This window comes from Macrotis lagotis, chromosome 3, assembly GCF_037893015.1.
Source record: "Macrotis lagotis isolate mMagLag1 chromosome 3, bilby.v1.9.chrom.fasta, whole genome shotgun sequence".
In the NCBI taxonomy this organism is placed as follows: domain Eukaryota; kingdom Metazoa; phylum Chordata; class Mammalia; order Peramelemorphia; family Peramelidae; genus Macrotis; species Macrotis lagotis.
The window spans coordinates 18051573-18070457 of NC_133660.1; the positions used below are offsets into that span (position 1 = coordinate 18051573).

The 18885-nt window shown below is 51.3% G+C and overlaps 1 protein-coding gene across 1 annotated transcript in view; it reads right to left on the reverse strand.

Annotated features, from left to right (window-relative positions):
• MFHAS1 (multifunctional ROCO family signaling regulator 1) overlaps positions 1–6130 on the reverse strand; it is a 43316-nt gene extending 37186 nt beyond the window's left edge. Inside the window, exons 1-2 of the mRNA XM_074228230.1 lie at positions 3717–6130; positions 2969–3664 (exon numbers count right to left, since the gene is read on the reverse strand). Coding sequence (XP_074084331.1) covers positions 2969–3664; positions 3717–6102 — 3082 coding nt within the window. The 5' untranslated portion in view covers positions 6103–6130. The remainder of the gene's footprint in view (positions 1–2968; positions 3665–3716) is intronic.
• Between the last annotated feature and the right edge of the window lie 12755 nt (positions 6131–18885).

Consider the following 18885-nt stretch of genomic DNA (forward strand, 5'->3'; position numbering starts at 1 on the left):
CATTCTCTGCACAGGTCAACTACAAGCTCCATGAATGCCAGGACTGGACTCAGACTTGTCTTCTTAGCCACAAGACCACCCATAGGAGACACTCAGTAAAGAAAGGAATGGGATCACTTAGGTGCTACTTTTTCTTTCCAGTCTCCAGCCTTTGGGCTGAGGGGGGCTGTGGAGAGTCTCTGGCTTACAAGTCCAGCTGAACCAGGCAACCTGCCAGCCCAGGTCTACCCTGCTGGGACCTCTCAGTCCATCTCTCATCCCTCATCCCACTTACTAGCTGTGTGATCTTGGGCAAGTCTCCTTCTTACCTAAACACTCCCTCTGCCTCCTTTTCTGATCTTCAGCTTTCTCTTGTCCCTCAACCATAGACACTCTGAAAGGATCCATCCTGATCCTTCTTTTCTTCTCTCCTCAGTTCCCGTGGCTTCCGTGAGCACCTCCATTCAGATGACTCCCAAATCGATATGGCCAGCCCTGACCTCTCTCAAGACCTCCAGTCCTGAATCTCCTTCAATCTAGACATGGTTATAGAGCACTGGACTTAGAGCCAGGACAATCTACATGACCCTGGGCAAGTCACTTCACCTTTCTCAACCTCAGTTTCCTCATTTGTAAAAAGGGGGTGGTGATGGAGTACTCAGTTATGCCTAAGACTCCTTTCAGGTCTAAAAAACCTCTAAAGTGCTTTCCAATTCTATCTTGGGGTTCTCTATCCAACCCCCCTAGCCTTCTTACTTCTGTCCAAGACCATCATCTAGGTTTGAAGATTTTTTTTCACCCTGCCCACTCTCCCCTCTAAACTCCACCTCGGAAATGTCTCTCCTACCCATCCCATAGACCCCCACCCAAGATTACCATCAGAGGCCCCTCTCAGCTGACCTAAGGTCTTTAGAATATGCCTTCTCTCCAAGAACAGCTAGATGGCATAGGAGATAGAGCACTGGCCTTGGAGTCAGGAGAACAGAAGTTTGAATCCAGTCTCAGACACTTGCTACTTACTAGCTGTGTGACCTCAGGCAAGTCCCTTAACCCTGATCGCCTCACATCCAGGGCCATTTCCAGGTATCCTGATTCCCATCTGGCCACTGGACCTTTCTCTAGAGGAGAAAGTGAGGTCGATGATTTTGTACACCACCCCTTCACTCAAATCCACTTCTTGTACTTGTCATGGCATCACCTTCTCCTAGCTGCCCAAGGACCTATCTGTAGGCATCCTCTGTTCCAACTCCACCATTGCTGTCCAAATTAGCCCTGTAAACCTTCCTCCTACTTCTCTTTATCCCCTTCTCTCTATTCCAGCCAAACTAGTACTGCCTCCCTCCCATCTGTCTTGGTGTCTTTGCCTCATCTTTTAATCTGAAATGTTCTTCTCCCCCCACCCCTGCCCCAGGTTCCAATTGCTATGTCTCCTTCCTTCATCCAAGAATCATGTTCACCTCTCCCAGGTAGTCTTAATCTGCCCTGGTGCCTTTCCGAAGCAGTCTCTCTGCCATCCCAACTCTTTGGGCATCTTGCCCGCGTCTATTGGCATTTCCCTCACCTTCCCTTGTCTTCAGACCTCTGTGTGTGTGTGTTTCCCTGTCCTCACAATGAGGCTGTAAACTCCTTGTGAGTGGGTTTTTGTTCCATTTGTCTTTGTCCCCCAAGGTTCTGTTCACAGCAAGCATTTAAGCCAGACTGGCCCCTTGGACTGGGGGGGGGAGGCATACGTCCTTTCTCTTCTCTAAGCTGTGGTCTCTTGGGCAAAGATAACAATGCCTGCCTGGCTTCAGAGAACAGAAGAGGGTATTCAAGAGAGACTGAGGTGCAGGTAGAGTGGCTAGAGGTGAGAAGATAACAGAGACTCTCACTAGCTCAGGTAACTAGCAATCTGGAGGCCTTTTCAGGGGATGAATCAGCCTGGCCTCAGATCTGGGGCAGCCCATCAGAAACATCCGCGTCCGGTGTCTGTACGGTCCCTGGAGGAGAGGTTCCCCTCGGATACCCTCGGCTGAGGACACGGATCACCCAGGGAGGCACCAGCCCCCACAAGGCAGCAGGAGGGGGACCCAGGAAACAAGGCCAGGGTGGGGTGGGGAAGGCCAACAGTGACCCAGGCCAGAATCTAGCCAAATGTGTTTCTGATTAGCACCTTTGGAACAATGCTTGACCACCATAAAAAGAATGAGACTTTGGCCACTGGAGAGGAAGAAGCCCTAAAGTCATCCCTAGGTCTGGGTCTCCCCCGCTTCCCAAGGATGAGCACTCAAAGGTCTGAGGAGCAGCAGGGGGAGGACAAAAGCCACTAAGAGTCTGCCTCTGTCCCAAAACCTTTTCAACCTGCAACACCCCCAGGCCCCTCAAAACAACCACACATGAATACCCAAGGCAAAAAAACAAAAACTAAACAAGGTTTGGGCTCCTCAGAAGCCCAAGGAAATCCCCTTTTACCCACTAGTGCCAACAGGGAAAGCTTCCAGGCCTCCCTGGCCTGGTCTCCTAGCCATTCTGAGCTTGGACTCACAGATGTTCTTCAGAAATGATCCCCTGCCAGGCCAGGGGGCCCTTTCTGGAACCATTCCTCCAGGGCTAAGGAATTCCTCCAAGGAATTTTCTCTGCCTCTCCTTGAGACTCCAAGGAAAAGGAGGGTGTGCCTCCTGACACAGGGGCAAGAATGTACAGAATCTAGTAGAAAGAGAGGAACAAGGTCCTGGAGCCCCAGATCTGGGACAAGGAGCATTCCTGGCCTGTTAAGGCAGGAAGCCTGTCACCCACCTGGGCCTGGGGCTGGGCTACGCATCTCTTAGGATTTAAGAAAACCTACAGGCCCCCGGAGTGCCTGAAGCCCCAGGTCCGAAGGACGAGCTATCCTGGGAAAACTGCCAAGGTGGAGTCCCAACGAAGAAGATGCCCCTGCCTCGTAGCTGCCAGAACCGAGCCCAGCAGTGGGGTCCCGTCCCCTCCACAGCCCCCTCCCCCCGGCCTCACCTGGGAAGGCGTGTGGGTTGGGGGAGCCTCTCTTAAGGCACTTGGAGCAGAGAATGTGCACGGTGTAGCAGAGGCCCGGCCACTCCTGCAGCAGCGCGTCCAGCTCCTCCAGCAGCGGCGTGATGGCCTGCCAGGCGGCCCAGATGTTGGGCAGCGAGGCGTGGCTGCCGATGGACAGCGTGTCGGGCTGCAGCGGGCCGCGGCCCGGCCGGTGGCTGACCACCACGGGCACCTTGCCGCGGAAGGCGCGGATCTGGAACCTGCCGTCGCGGCGCTGGCCCACGTGCCGGTTGATCTGGACGCTGTAACGCGCGAAAAGGCCAGGCGGGAAGAGCACGGGGAAGCTGTAGCGGATCTGCAGCTGCTCGGCCGCCAAGGGGCCGCCCTCTGGCCAGGCCGGCCCTGCCTGCCCCGCCGTCCCCGCCGCCGGGGCCTCGTCCCGCGCGAACCAGGGGAACTTGTACCAGGCCGCTGCGGCACCGTTCAGGGCCCGGCCCTGGACCTTGTTGAGGCAGTAGCAGAGGCCCATCTTCTCCAGCAGCTCCAGCAGCAGCTGCAGGTCCTGCGGGGCCTGCGCGTGGGGCCGCAGCAGCCGCCGGATGACGTGGGCCGGCAGCAGTCCGTGCAGCAGAAAGCCCTCCACGTAGCGGTGCAGCTGGGCAGCCCGCTCAGGGGGCCGCGTCCGGAGCCCAGTCCGGGGCCGCGTCCGGGGCCCAGTCCGGGGCCGCGTCCGGGGCCCAGTCCGGGGCCGCGTCCGGGGCCCAGTCCGGAGCCCAGTCCGGGGCCGCGTCCCCCGCCCCGCAGAGCAGCAGCTTGCGCAGCAGCAGGCGCGCGTCCCGCTGGAAGAAGACGTTGAGGATGTCGATGAGGCGTGGCAGGTTGTGGAAGACGTGCTCCTTGAGCGCCGGGCTGTCCTCGAAATACAGCAGCTTGCCGCTCTCGTGCAGGTAGGAGAGCGCGCTCTGCAGCCGGTCCTCCGTCAGGCCGGCCTGCAGGCCCAGGCGCGCCGAGTCCCACCAGCTGAGCCAGAGGCGCTGCGCCTGCGGCCGTCGGAAGTGCAGCTCCTCCAGCAGGTGCCAGGAGCGCGGCAGCACGCGGTGCAGGTTGGGGAAGATGTCGCGGTGCTCGGCCACGGCCAGCAGCTTGGCCCGCAGGCGCCGCAGCTGCGCCGGGGCACGGCAGCTGACGGGCAGCACGGGCGACAGCACCCGCGGCCGGTGCGTCAGCAGCTGGCGCAGCTGCGCCTGCCGCCGCCGCAGGTTCTTGTCCGACACCCCGTAGAAGGCGGCCTGCGGACTGGCGCGCCGCAGCTCGGGGTCGCCGGCCAGGGCCTCGTCCACGGCGCCGGCCAGGCGACCCAGGCCGGCCGCCGCGCGCTTCTCCTGCAGGGCGATCTGCCGGTGGATGTCCAGGCACTTCTCCTCCAGCTCGCGCTCGCCACAGAGGTCGGCGTGCGTGCCCACGATGCAGACCACGGCCTGCGGCACGCGCGCGCCCACGCACTGCAGGAAGGAGCCCACGGCGGCCGGGAAGGCCGCCGGCTCGTAGGCCGCCAGATTGACCACCAGCACATAGAGGGCGCCGGGGGAGAGGAAGAAGGGCCGGATGACCTCGTAGCTGGGGTCGCCGGCCAGGTCGTAGACCACGAAGCGCAGGCCGCGCTCGGCGTCGGCCGTCCAGCTGGTCACTTCGATGGCCCTGCCGGGGCCGCCGGGGCCGCCGTCGCCGCCCTCGGGGCCCGTGGCCGCCCCCTCAGTGAGGCCCCGGCGCAGCGCCGTCTTGCCGGCCGCCGGGCGGCCCAGCAGCAGCAGCTTGAGGCGCGGCCGCACGGCCGGCCGCGAGTGGGCCAGCTCCTTCTGGTAGGCCGCGATGTAGGGGATGCCCTTCACGCAGACCTCGTAGGGCGGCTGGATCAGCGGGTTGTCCTTGACCTTCCAGAGGCCCACCCGTGCCAACCGGCCGAAGTTGTCGGGCAGCACAGCGATCTGGTTGCCCTGCAGCACCAGCTCCTCCAAGTCCGTCAGCTCCACGATGGAGTCGGGCAGGTAGCGAATGAGATTGTGGTCCAGCCAGAGGGTCAGCAGGCGACGCAGGCCCGACAGCAGGGCCGGCAGGGCCGTCAGCTGGTTGCGGCTCAAGTAGAGCTCCTCCAGGCCAGCCAGGGGCAGCAGGGCGCCCGGGAAGTCCTCGAAGCGGTTGGAGGAGAGGTCGAGCATACGCAGCCGCCGCAGCCGATCGAAGCCCGGCGGCAGGGCCCGGAGCCCGTTGCCGTCCAGCATCAGGCTCTCCAGGCCGGCCAGCTGGCAGAAGCCCGGAGGCAGGCTGCCCAGCTCAGCCCCGCTGAGCCAGAGCACCTTGAGGGCGCGCAGGGCCCCAATGCCGTCGGGCAGGTCCCGCAGCCGGTTGCCGGACAGGTCCAGCTCCTCCAAGGCGGCCAGCTGCAGGAGCTGCGGCGGGAAGGCGCTCAGGCGGTTGTGGTCCAGGTCCAGGGCGCGCAGGGCCCGCAAGCGGCCCAGGGCCTCGGGCAGCCGCGCCAGCCGGTTGAAGCTGAGGTCCAGTTCCTCCAGGTGGCCCAGGGCGCCCAGCTGGCCCGGCAGCTCGACCAGCTGGTTGTGGCTGAGGTTGAGCCTGCGCAGCTGGCCCAGGGCGGCCAGCACCTCGGCCGCCACGCCGCCCAGCCGGTTGTGGCTCACGTCCAGCTCGGTCAGCCGGGCGCCCAGCTGGCCCAGCGGCGGCGGCAGCCGGGGCAGCCGGTTGCGGCGCAGCACCAGGCCCCGCAGGCGGGGCAGGCTGCCCAGGGCGGCGGCCAGGCTGGCGGGCAGCTCGTCCAGGGCCTTGTTGCCCAGGTGGAGCACCTCCACGTCGGCCAGGTCGGCGGGGGGCGGCGGGGGCGGCGGCGGGGGGGAGGGGGGGCTGGGCGGCCCGGGCCCCAGGCCCGGGGCGGAGCGGGAGCGGGAGCGGGGGGCGGGGCTGGGCGGCCCGGGGCCGGGGTCCGAGGCGGCCCCGCTGAGGCTCAGCTGCCGCAGGTTGCCCCGCAGCTTGCGCGCTCGCAGCGCGGCCTCCCGCCACAGGCGGGCCGTCTTCAGGTGGTCACCGCCGCCGCCGCCGCCGCCGCCGCCGTCCGTGCCGGCCATGGCGGGCCCGCTACATGCCGGCCCCCGGGCTCCGCCGCCGTCGGGGCGGCCCGGGGCGACCGGCGGCCGGCGGGGAGGCTCGGGGGGCTCGGGGGGCCGGCCGCCACCGGCATCCTCCCCGCCTCACATGGCCCGCGACGGGGCCGAGACGCGCCGCCCCGCGCCGCCGCCGCCGCCGCCGCTGTCCCCGGGCCGGTGCTGCTCCCCGGGCGGTGCTGCCGCCGCCCGCCGGGCTCTGCGGCGCGGGCCGCTGCGGCTGCTTGCTCGGCCCCGGCCCCGGCTCGGCTCAGCCCCGGCTCGGCTCAGCCCCGGCTCGGCTCCGCTCCGGCCCCGGCCCCGGCTCGGCTCCGGCTCGGCTCCGGCTCGGCTCCGGCTCGGCTCCGGCTCGGCTCCGGCCCCGGCCCGGCTCCGGCCCCGGCTCGGCTCCGGCTCGGCCCCGGCTCGGCTCCGGCTCGGCCCCGGCCCCAGCTCGGCTCGGCCCCGGCTCGGCTCCGGCTCGGCCCCGGCTCGGCTCCGGCCCCGGCTCGGCTCCGGCCCCGGCTCGGCTCCGGCTCCGGCTCCGGCTCCGGCTCCGCTCCGCCCGGCTCCTCTGCTGGGCCTCGGGGCCTTCCTGTCTCCGCCCCGCCCGGCCCCGCCCCGCGACGGCTGCAGCGGCGGCGACCGGGGGGGGGGGGGGGGGGGGGGGAAGGAAGGGGGGGCGGGGAGGCGGGCCGGGGACTCCGGGGCTGGGGGGCGCTCACGTGATCGGCGGGGCCGAGCTAGCCGGGCGAAGGGGTGCTGCTCTGGTGGGCGGGCCCAGTCCGGGGTCTGCGCGGGGCTGGCCGCTGGGGAGGGGCCAGCCAGGCCGCCCGCCCGCCCGCCCGCTCCTTTGTTAGCCAGCCCGCACCCCGCCCCGCTATATTCCCCGCTGCCCCGCCGCCCCCCAGCCCGGGCTTCACGGAGCATCACGGGGGGGGCACCGCTGGGTGGAGCGGGGGGGGGCTGGCCCTCTCCCTTGACAATGGGGCGGCCGGGGGTGGGGTGGGGGTGTTCCTGGTCCTCCGCATCCTCTCCGTGCGGGGCCTCTGTCAGGCGGCCTCCACGGATCAGGGAACGCACTCCAGATGGGTGCGAGAAGCCCAGGAAGGGCCGGCGGCCCCAGGACCACACTGCTAGCACGCAGCCCCTCGGGCCCAGAAGTCCGAGCCAGCTCTTCCCACTGGGACCCAACCCTCGGGCTGGATGAGTGAATGAATGGATGGACAGAGTGAATGAATGAATGAATGAATGAATGGAAAGCACTTATTATTCACGCCCAAATCTGAGAGAGAAGGGAAAGGGAGAGACCTCCCAGCGCTCTTAGCTCCCATGACCCTTAGGGAGAGACGTCATGGGTAAAACGGCCAGGAGAGGAGTTGTTCCAACCTCTGGACAACATCACCCCGTTCTTGGGGTCGCTGCTGTTGTGTCCCCCAGGAAGATGCTCCTTGCCCTTTCGGACTTGCTCCGGGTGGTCCAGGGCAGAGACCCTGGAAAGGTATATGCACCTGCAAGACTCCCTAGTCCTCAGGACTAGGTGCAGGAAGGCTCACAAGCAGAGCTAACCCTCCAGCTATCCGTCCGTGGGGAGAGGGAGCATGGAGCAGTGGCAGGCTAGAAAAACCTCAAAGCCTGGAAAACCTGAGTTCGAGAGCCTCCTTTGAGACCTGGCTTGGCCACTCCAGTAAAGCCACTCACCTGGGCTTCCCCCTGGGCATGTCTGATCACAAGAAGCTGTCAAATCTCAGGTCCCAGCCCTCACTTGGCTAGGAAGCTCCTTGAGGAAGGGTCTTTGCCATTCTTGAACCTTCCTATTCCCAGAAGGTTCCTTGAATATGTTCCTTTCCAGACCTCAGAATGTTATGGGGTCCTAGATCAGGTCCAATCTCACTTTAGAGCAGAAAACCAAGGCCCAGAAGGTCACACCAAGAGTGACAGAGCCACGGAATCCAGGTTCTCTGCCTCCATATCCACTATTCTTTCCGCAGGTTCAGGTTCACTCCCCATTTTCCTCCTCCTCTGGCTCTATTCTATGGACGTGGATGTCCTGGCCACTAACTCTGCCCACAAGCCCTCTGCACCTTTGTAGATGGTTTTGGAGAGAATGTCTGAGGCTGAAAAGTGGACCTGGAGTCAGATCTTCAAAGAACAAAATGTCTTCTGCCAGCTCTGTCTTCCAAGGCTTTCCGACCTGGCAGGTTGTGACCTGTGAGGCTTGTGCTCCACTGGCAGAGCCTTCAGAGACCTCAGGATCATCTCTGTGCAGCTCATGAGATGGATGTCTCAGAGCCAGGCCCCTGGAGCTAAGGGAAAGCATCTTAGGGGCATAGTTTCTCTTTTTCTTCCTTTCCTCCCCTCCCCTGCTGTCCTCAATAGAAAGGTGAGATTTGGACTTCTGGGACTTGCCCAGGAGACTTGCCAAAGGACAGGATTCTGGTCTTCTCCATCAAATGGCATTTCTTTCTTTGTATTACCATACAATACTCCCTGTCCCCAGCTCCCAGGTCACTGAGAACAAGAGCGGACTGGACCACATCCAGACCAGGTGCCAGCATGCTCAGGAACACAGCATACGAGCCCAGGTGAAGGCATGGCACCTGGCCATCGGACCACTGAACAGCCCACAAACATTGCTCCCTCTTCTCTCCCCTCCCTTCTCTACCCCCATTACAGAAAAAAGAGGCAGTCACATTGAATTCTCTAGTCAGGTGACTTAGAACTCAAAGAGATCTTGGTCCTTTTGGAGGGGACCAGAAACAGGGCACCGCTCCAAAGGGGATTGCCACCCCTCCCCTATTCTGAGCCTCTGTGTTCTTGGAGTGCAGCATTCAGCACCACCCTGGAAGAAGGCTTGCTCATTATCCTCTGGGCCATCCATGACAGCAGCTTCCAGAATCCAGATCCTGGAGTTCCTGGCTCTGATCCTAGCCCCTTCTCCTTCCATGTCTATGATCAGTCATCCCTTGCCAGACCTCTCAAAGTACTCATCACCTGCTTTTTCTTGTCCTACTCCACTATGCAGTTGACAAGCTTGAGGTAGCTAATCTCCCAGGGTCACTCTCTACCTGTGGCATTGCCATGGTGACTCAAGAACTTACTCTGTGGAAGCAAGAAGCGGCTCGGTTCAGTGGAGAGAAAGCTTAGTCTCCGAGCCAGGATGTCTGCTTCAAGCACCACCTCTTACCAGATCAACAACAGCCTTAGTCTCCATGGAAGTGCATCATCAGGATCTGCCATCCTTTGTTCTAGCTGGGATTCCTTGACTGGGAATTTCCTCTAGCAATGGAATCACAGATCTGTACCACCTTCCCCCCCCAAAAGAGATATTGTTGGAGGTATTGTTGATATAAAAATGAGATGGTCCCTGCCCTCAGGAAGCTTAGATTCTACTGGGAGAAGAGAGAGGAAAAAAAATCGTTCATAACTGGACCATTTCAATGTCTCCCCAGCCCTTAATACAGTGTCTGGGGTATTGTTTATTGATTGATGGATTGAATGGAAGCAAGGAAGTCATTGTAGAAGGCTACTATGAGAATCCAGATGTGAAAGCCTGTGAGGGGAGGGGGGAAGGTGATGAATAGGAGAAGAATCACTCCCTACCCATCTCCCCTCCCCCAATGCCTCTCTCTTTTGGTCCCTCCTCTGTTCCTTCAGTTTTCCCTCCTAGCAGAGGACCCTGGTTCCTACTTGACCCAGCTCCCTCTTCTCTCTTTCAACAGATGTCTCTGTGCCTCTCCTTCATGACCCATTCCTTCCACTATTGTTCCCTTTCCTGGGGAAGAGGGAACCTTTGCCAACTCCTCTACTTCTGCTTTGGATTTCCTTCTCTGAGAGCCTGCCCCATGCCCTTCTGTTTTAACCCTTCCTCTCCATGTTGGGCTCTTTTGCTAACCTTACAAGCCTACCCAGGTCTCCTTCCTTCTTAAAAAAACAAAAAACAAAAAACTATTCCCTTGACAGAACCCTCCTGTTGAGCTGTTGGCTTGGGTGCTTTCCTCCCCTTCATAACCAGACTCCTAGAAAGGTTCGTTTGCCTACTTTGCTTCTCCTTCCTCTTTTCTTACTCATTTTTTCATCTATTACTTCCTGATCTCGCCATCTAGCTCACCGCTTCAGATCACAAATGGTCATATTAGTTCTAAAACCAAAGGTCTTGTCTCAGTCCTGCCTCATTGACCTCTGCAGCTTGAGACATTCTTCTGGGAAAGTTCCTTTTCTCTTGTCTTCCACAACTCTCTTCTCCAGCTGTCTGCCCATTCTTGTTTCTCTTTGCTGGCTCATCATCCTTCTCTCCTCTGTGTGGGCTATATCCTCAGCCTCCATCTCTTTATCAGATCACTATATCCAGCCCTGACCTATATCTAAAACAAATCTTTCCCTATCATTTTCCCAAAACTCATCAGTTTTCCTAAATTCCTTATTTCTATCCAGGGCACTCTAGTTCCTGGTTTTATAACCTCTGAATCATCCTTGACTCCTTACTCTCTTTCATCCCTCGAGGACCCACCAAGTAGCCTAATGTTTCTGCCTCCACAAAGCTCTGCCTTCTATCCCTTTCTCTTCCCTTGTTCTGGCACTTGCCGCCTCTTTCTGGGGCTATGCTGTCGGAGCCTCCTGTTTGGTTCCCCTGCTTTCATTCTCCAAAAGACCATTCCTCAAGCACAGATATGTCTGTGCAACTACTTTGCAAAGTCATTTTCTGGGGCTCCCTAGTGCCTCTGGAATCAACAGTCAGCTCCTGTTTGGCATTTTAAGCTCTTCCTCTCCAGCCTTATTATCATCCATTGTTGCCTGTCACCCATTCTTCATTCCAGCCAAACCGGATTTTTTGCTGCTATTCCATTTCCTGTCTCTGTAGACCTTTTTGCATTATTAGAAAGCCCTTCTTCCTCATCTCTACCCTTGGGATCCCAGAATTCCCTCATAACACAATTCATTTGTCTTCCAATTGGAGATCTTACTAGATCCCTGAGCTGCTCCTCACCCAAAACTGTTATATTTCGTTGGGAGACATAAACTCATCTGTCTGGATGCTCTCTCCTTGCATAGAATCGACCTGTCCAATGCAATGTTAACTGAGCAGAAAGTCAGGTGGAGAAACAACAAACCTGGTAAAGGCAACCACTAGGGAAGACCTCTGACCAAGGCCATGTCCATCTATGACTGTATAGTAGGCAAGCTTGACTATTCATAGCAATCAGCCTGATGAAGCCAATGAACCCATAACCCAAATGAAGTTTTTTTTTAACTAATTAAAGGAAAAGCTAAAATTCAGTGAGAGAAGGGAAAAGAAAGGTGCCATTTTTTTCTCATTCAAATTCAATAGTCATTGGTTAAGAAACATTTATTAAACAACTACCCCATGTCAGACATTATATTAAGCACTGGGAATACACATAGAAGTTTTATTTTTTATTTATTTTTAGGTTTTTGCAAGGCAATGGGGTTAAGTGACTTGCCCAAGGGCACACAGCTGGGTAATTATTGAGTGTCTGAGACCGGATTTGAACTCAGGCACTCCTGACTCCAGGGCCAGTGTTCTATCCACTGCACCACTGAGCCACCCCCCACATAGAAGTTTTTTAAAAAGATGGCCCCTGTCCTCAGGGAATGAGTCATCTAATGAAGAAGACAACCCTGAAAAAGAAAGTGAAAACGTGGAGTGGGGAGAAGGTACCTGAGCCAGAGAAACCCAGACTCATTGTGATTCATGAGAAATGGGGAAAAGACTTTTCCTTCAATTGAGATGCTAGAACCCAGAGTCCTGTCCCCCAGTCATAGAGTCCAGAGGGGCAGAGGGGACTGAGGAGAGGTAAGTCTAAGTTCATGGACCTTGCACTTTATCCCTGAACCCCCTGGGAAAGGGGCTGTGGACTCCAGGTTAAAAACTTCTGCTCTAGAAGACCAATGAAGACAACGACCCTGAGTAATCAACTAAAGATGCAGAATGATCTATTCCTAACTGGGCAAAGTCATTATAAGAATTTTGTTTTTGCAAGAATAGGCATAATTATTTTGTTTTTCATCTGTGCTTGAGAGTAGAGGATTAAGGACTAAGGATTGAGGGCGTGCCTCTCCTCCCTCCTCCACTACCCCCCTAAAAAAGAAGAAAAAGAAAGGAGGGTTATTTAATTTTTTTTTAAGAATTATGGACTTCGAACAAAGACCAAAGACTATTACCATCAAATTAGGAAAAAACATATTATAATGTAATTTTACTATTTCATACTTTATATTTCTTCCTTAAGAATATCATTTCTCTGTCATCACATTCCACTGAGATCAATGTACAACATGGAAACAATGTAAAGACCAACAGACTGCCTTCTGTGGGGGGGTGGGGGAGGGGAGCAAGATGGGGGAAATTGTAAAACTCAAAATAAAATCTTTCTTTGAAAAAATCTTTTAAATGAAAAGACGATAAAAGGTCAGGGGAAAGCAAGTCAAGCTTTGAAAGTTATTTGTTGAATTGATTTTGTGCCTAAAGGGAAAAGCAAGCTGCATTATAAGGACCTACTTTCTTTTCTACTTTGTATATGAAAAGGTTCATTTAATTTGACATTTGTTTAGAAGTTTAAAAAATTAAATTATTTTTAAAAGGAATGACTTTCATTTCTATCTTGTATCCCCAATGCCTTGATCTGTGACTGGCAGAGAGTAGGTGTTTCAGAAACACTTGTTGATTAATTAATGTGTGAACTACTATGTCCAACCTATATCTTGAAATTAAGTACTAAAATTTATCTTCAACTTTGTCTTCACATCCAGAATAACAGGGCTTTTAAAAAAAACAAATTTTGATTCTTTTTTTTAAAAGATACATTCCTATTCAAATTTTCTATTTCTGAAATCACAACAGTTATCCTAAGTATAAGCTCCCTAGCCTCTCTCAGAAAACCTCCTCATAGAATGAATAGTGTTTTTAGAGAGGAAAAAATATCAGGACATCTGATTGATACATTAAGCCAGTCTGAAAATATGTGCAATATTTCTTTAACACCTGTTCCCCACCCATTACAAGAAGTTTAAATTAGGGATATCTTCTCATTTCTCTTCATTCAAGTCTTAATGGATTATATTCACTTCTCTCCCCCTCTGTCTCTAATTTCTCTGTCTCTGTTTATCAATTGTATTTTTTTAGTGTTGTATTTTTTTTTTTTGCAGGGCAATGGGGTTAAGTGGCTTGCCCAAGGCCACACAGCTAGGTAATAAGTCTGAGACCGGATTTGAACCCAGGTACTCCTGACTCCAGGGCCAGTGCTCTATCCACTTCGTTACCTAGCTGCCCCTATCAATTGTATTTCTAGGAGAATCCATTCATCCTAATTATTTCAACTCCTCCTTCTAAGTGGCCATCACTTCTTCAATGATGACACTTTGATCTCTATGTTCAAGTCAATTCTTTTGCCTGCACTCTGGTCATATATTTCAAGGGGTCTCTGGTATTTTTTTATTTGGTTATCTCAGCATCTACTCAGATTGTCAACTTCTTCAAACCTAGCTCCACCTTCAAACCTCCCATTCTTTGCTCTTGGTCTCACTATTGCCTCAGGTCATCAGCTTCAAAAACTCTGAATCATTTTTGATTCATCCCTTTACCATAGTCACAGCCAGTTTCCAAGTCTCATTGATTTTCCCTTTGAAATCTCCCCAAGGCCCTCTCCTTCTGGTCCATGGTTACTGCCATTACCCTAGCCTGTGTTGCTCTCATCAGCTCATCCCGCATGACAGTCCTCCCCTTCAGTCCTTCCTCCTTATCACAACCAAAATGACACTCTGGTTATATCACCATCTCCCTTCCTCCAACCCCCACCCCCAATTAAATTCATTCTAACTCCCTGTCCAGTGTCAGAACAGTGAGTCAACAAACACTTTTCTTTCTTTCTTTCTTTCTTCCTTCCTTCCTTCCTTCCTTCCTTCCTTCCTTCCTTTCTTTCTTTCAGAAAGATTTTATTTTGACTTTTACATTTTCCTTCATTCTTGATTTCCTCCACCCCCACAGAAGGCATACTGTTAGTGTTTACATGCAACAAATACTTTTAAAGCACCCACTATGTCCCAGAAATTGTGCTGAGGATACAGAGACAAAACCATCTAATTAGAAAGGCAACATAAAAACAATGTCTGAGCAAGATACACATGGGAGAAACTGGAGATAATCTTAAAGGGAAGACATCCAAATTAAGGATGGCTAGGAAAGGCTTCTTATAAAAGGTAGGATTTTAGCTAAGACTTGAAGGCAGTCAGGAAAAATATGGACACTGACCACAAGGACTGCATGATCTTGGACCCTGGGATATCTGGGAGAATAGTGGAAACTTTAGAAGGTATTGTTAGGAATGACCTTGGATTACATAGAGAGGACTGTGTGTATTCTGTTCCCAAGATTTCCAGAAGTTCATTTCACAGACCAATGCCCAAGATTGATAGATTCATAATAATATGAATAATTGACACATATAGCTTTTTAAGATTTTGGAAAGCACTGAGATAGAACTCTTGGCCCATAGTTAGAATTAATAAATGCTTTCTCTAGCTTTGTCTGTCTATTGAGAATTGGTGAGCAGTGATATGGGCACCTTGACACACAGTCATTACCCAAAGTTCCCCAGGTTTTCAGGGATTTTGACCTTGAAGGAATTTCCTTCTGGCTTAGAAAAATGAAGAAATTTGTCCATGCCTAGGTTGGCATTTCTCTTGCCAAGGTTGGCAGGGAACTTGAAATGAGAGTACTGGTTCTCTTGCTACTGAATGAAAACAAAGCTAGGAACCCTGATAAGAAGCTAGTAAAAGATCTAGAAGGAACAGAGAAGTAGGAGGAAAAATTAGGAGATAGACTCATGGAAGTGACATGTTGGGGGTGATGGTAGGGACAGCTTAGAAGCCCAGTTTCACTGGATTATGGAATACATGGAAAGAAATAAAATTTTAGGAAGGCTGGAAAGGTAGGAAAAGACTGAATTCTGAAGGCTTTAAAAGCCAAATAGAGTGGTTTATTGAGAAGGAGAGTGACATGATCAGACTAGGGCTTTAGGAAAATTCCTTTTGCAGTTGGAGGGTGGAGCAGCATGGGGAGAAATTTGAGGTGGAGACATTAACCAGCAGGCTACTGCAATAGTCTAGGAGAAAGGTGAAAGGACCCGCACCAAGATAGTCAGGAGAGAGAGAATGGGAGGTAGACAAGATATCGGGAAATTGGAAATGACAGGATTTGGCAATGGACTGGACACGTGGGATGAATTTGAGAAGTCAAGGTTGATTCTAAGAGCATGAGTGAGGAGTAGCATGCTGATGCCCTTGACAGTAATAGGAAAGTTTGGAAGGGGAGTAGGTTTGGAGGGAAAGTGATAAGTTCAGTTTTGGAGATGTTGAATTTAAGATGTCTACAGGATATCCAATCTGAAATGTTCAAGACATAGCAAAACTAAATCTTACTCTTGCCCATAAATACACCATTTCCATTTTTATGAACTTTGAAATTCCTTTATCTGATCATTGTCATTTATCATTCAACTCTTTCCTTTCCCTTAAGACCTAAAGCTGTTTTTTATCTTTTTCATCACCTTCTATCCCTCCAACCACCAGTTGTTTTCCAGGTAACATCTGTATTTTCTACACTCTTCTCCCTTTCTTATTTTGATTCAAACCAGTTCAGCCTGATGTTAACCTCTAAACTCGAATCCCTCCCCCACCCCCATATCACCAAACGTCTAGCCAAACTTCAATTTTAGGTCACTCTGACCATCTGCCGCCTTTACTCCTATGGACATGCTGCTGTTTGGGTCTGGAGAATATCATGACCCCATCAAAGTCCTTTCTCCTGTAGGTGTTTTGGTGGCATGACTTTCTCCTGGTTCTCCTACCTTACTGACCATTTGTTCTGTCTCCTTTGCTGGATCATCAACCAGGTCATGTTCCTAGACTTTGAGTATCACCCAAAAACTAAATATTAACGAAATATTTCTTGATTGCATTTTAATCTATTTTGAGTGGCATTCGGCAGTGACGTAGGTTGCATCTTTGACATCTCTTTTGTAGATCAGGGGAATTCCATAGATACAGGTTGTCTAGATTTTAACAAGTGAGAAAGTATCTTATTCTACTCTTATGAAAGATGGAGACAGACTGACTAGATGAGAGAACATTAAAATATTTTAAAATATTAAATATTTTTGGAACATGCTGAGTGACTGTATTCAGAGAAGTCACTCTTGGTTAAATTGAAATTTTTGTGAAGATCTCTATATGATAGTACCCAAGAGATCTGGGCTTGGCCTTTGGCTTTTTAATATTTCTTTCCAGGACTCTGATAAAGATACAGACAACACGTTTTTCAAATTTACAGATGGCACAAAGCTGTGAGGAAGAGATAACGTACAAGCATTAGGATCTATAAAGAGCCTATTGGGCTTGAACACTGGACGGAATTCAATAAAATGAAATGGAATGGAATGGAAATAAATGTGAAGCATTATACTTGAGTTAAAAAAATTGGTTTAAGTCAAAGGACATTCTCATTCCTACTCTGATCACCATAAATAAAGTAAACCCTCTCTAAGAAATTAGTTTAGGGGGAACTCATGTCAGTCCCTGAAAGTGATTAAGTCTTCTAATCAAGGGAAATATTACAACAATCATTATTATTATTAAATAGTGCTCAAAATAGTTGTTCTTAACTTGGGGTCCAAGGAGGCTGTGGATAGATTTCAGGAGATGCATAAACTTTCATAGAAAAAAAATTCTCCCTTTCTCTCTTCACTTCTTTTCCTTTGCCCCTTTCCTATTCCCTTTCCCCTTTCCTTTCCCTTTCTCCCTTTCCTTTCCTTTTAACTTTCCTTCCCTTCTCTTTTCCTTTTCCTTTTCCCCTTTTCTTTCCCTTCCCTTTTCTCCCCACTCATGGACACAGTCCCACTACTGAGTAACATAGGGGAATGGTTCTGCGGCTCTTTCTCTAGCCTGGCACTGTTAGCACCCCCCCTCCATACCTCCCCCTCACACACATTCACACACATCATGGCTCTCCAAGTTAATGCAAAACACCCAATTAGATTTAGCTCAGAATTCCTGAGCCCAAGAGATACAGCAGCCTCAGTTTTCCCAAGAGTTGGGATTACAGTGAAATTCCACCATACTATCTTTATTTCAATATAATTTATTTCCTTTGTAGTCCTATGTCTTTTATGCCTTTAAAAACATGATTTTGAGAAAATATCTATAGGCTTCACTAGTCTGACAGCCCAAGGGGTTTGTGACACACAAAATTTTTGAACCCATGGTTCAAAAATTTTAAAAATACTTAATATGTATTTATATGTAGTCTCTTGTTTCATCAGAATCATAATAATGTCATTTCTTAATTCTTTTAACGTAGCTGAGGTCTTGTTTCTATTTGCTTCTACATCATTCTTGTTGCTGCTATTGAGATCAAATGACAAATGAATTCCTGATCTAGTTATATTTGAAAATGCCTGGGCCGTGGGGCGGCTAGGTGGTGCAGTGAATAGAGCACCGGCCTTGGAGTCAGGAGTACCTGTGTTCAAATCCGACCTCAGACACTTAATAATTACCTAGCTGTGTGGCCTTGGGCAAGTCACTTAACCCCATTGCCTTGAAAAAAAATCAAAAAAAAAAAGAAAATGCCTGGGCCTTTGCAATAAAATGGGAATGCTTTCCAATAGATCAATGAAGAAATTAACCAGAAGGATTTGCCTTTCTATTTCATTTTCAGGACTGGCATGTTTAAACTGGAATAATTTTCTTTTCTTGTAAACAGTATTTTATTTTTTCCATTTACATGTAAAGATAGTTTTCAGCATTCATTTTTATAAGATTTTGAGTTCCAGTTTTTTCCTCCCTCCTCAAGCCTGTAGACAGCAAGCAATCTGATATAGATTATACATGTGAAATCATGCTCAACATATTTCCACATTAGTCATATTGTGAGAGTAGAACAAAAGGGGAAAACCACACCAGAAAAATCCCAAAGGGAAAATAGTGTGTTTTGATCTGCATGCAGACTCCATACTAATTTTTCTGGATGTAGATGGCACTTTCCCTCACAAGGTCTTTAGAATTGTCTTTGTTCACTGTTTTGCTGAGAAGAACTAAGTCTACCATAGCTAATAATCATATAATGTTGCTGTTAACATTACAATGTTCTCTAAGTCCTGCTCACTCCACTCAGCATCAGTTTGTAGAAGTCTTTCCAGGTTTTTTCCTGGAATCTGTTTTTTTTTTACACCTAGTAGTATCTTTTTTTACACCTAATAGTATTTTATTTTTTCTAATTACATGTAAAGATAGTTTTTAATATTCATTTTCTGTAAGATTTTGAATTCCAAATTTTTCCCCTCCCTCCCTTTCCCCCCCTTCAATGTGATATATAATACAGGTACAATCCTGTTTAATATATTTCCACATTGGTCATGTTGTGATAGAAAAAACAGAACAAAAGAGAAAAATCATAAAAAACAACCCCAAAGTGAAAATCGTCTGCTTCCATCTGCATTCAGGCTCCATGTTCTGCTCACTTCACTTAGCATCAGTTCATGCAAGTCTTTCCAAGTTTTTTTGAAGTCAGCCAGCTCCTCATTTCTTCGAACATAGTAATATTCCATACACACCAAAACTTGTCCAGCCATTCCCCAATTGATGGGCATCCCCTCAATTTTCAATTCTTTGTCACCACAAAAAGAACTGCTATAAATAATTTTGTAAATGTAGTCCCCTTTCCCTTTTTTTATAATCCCTTTGGGATACAGATCT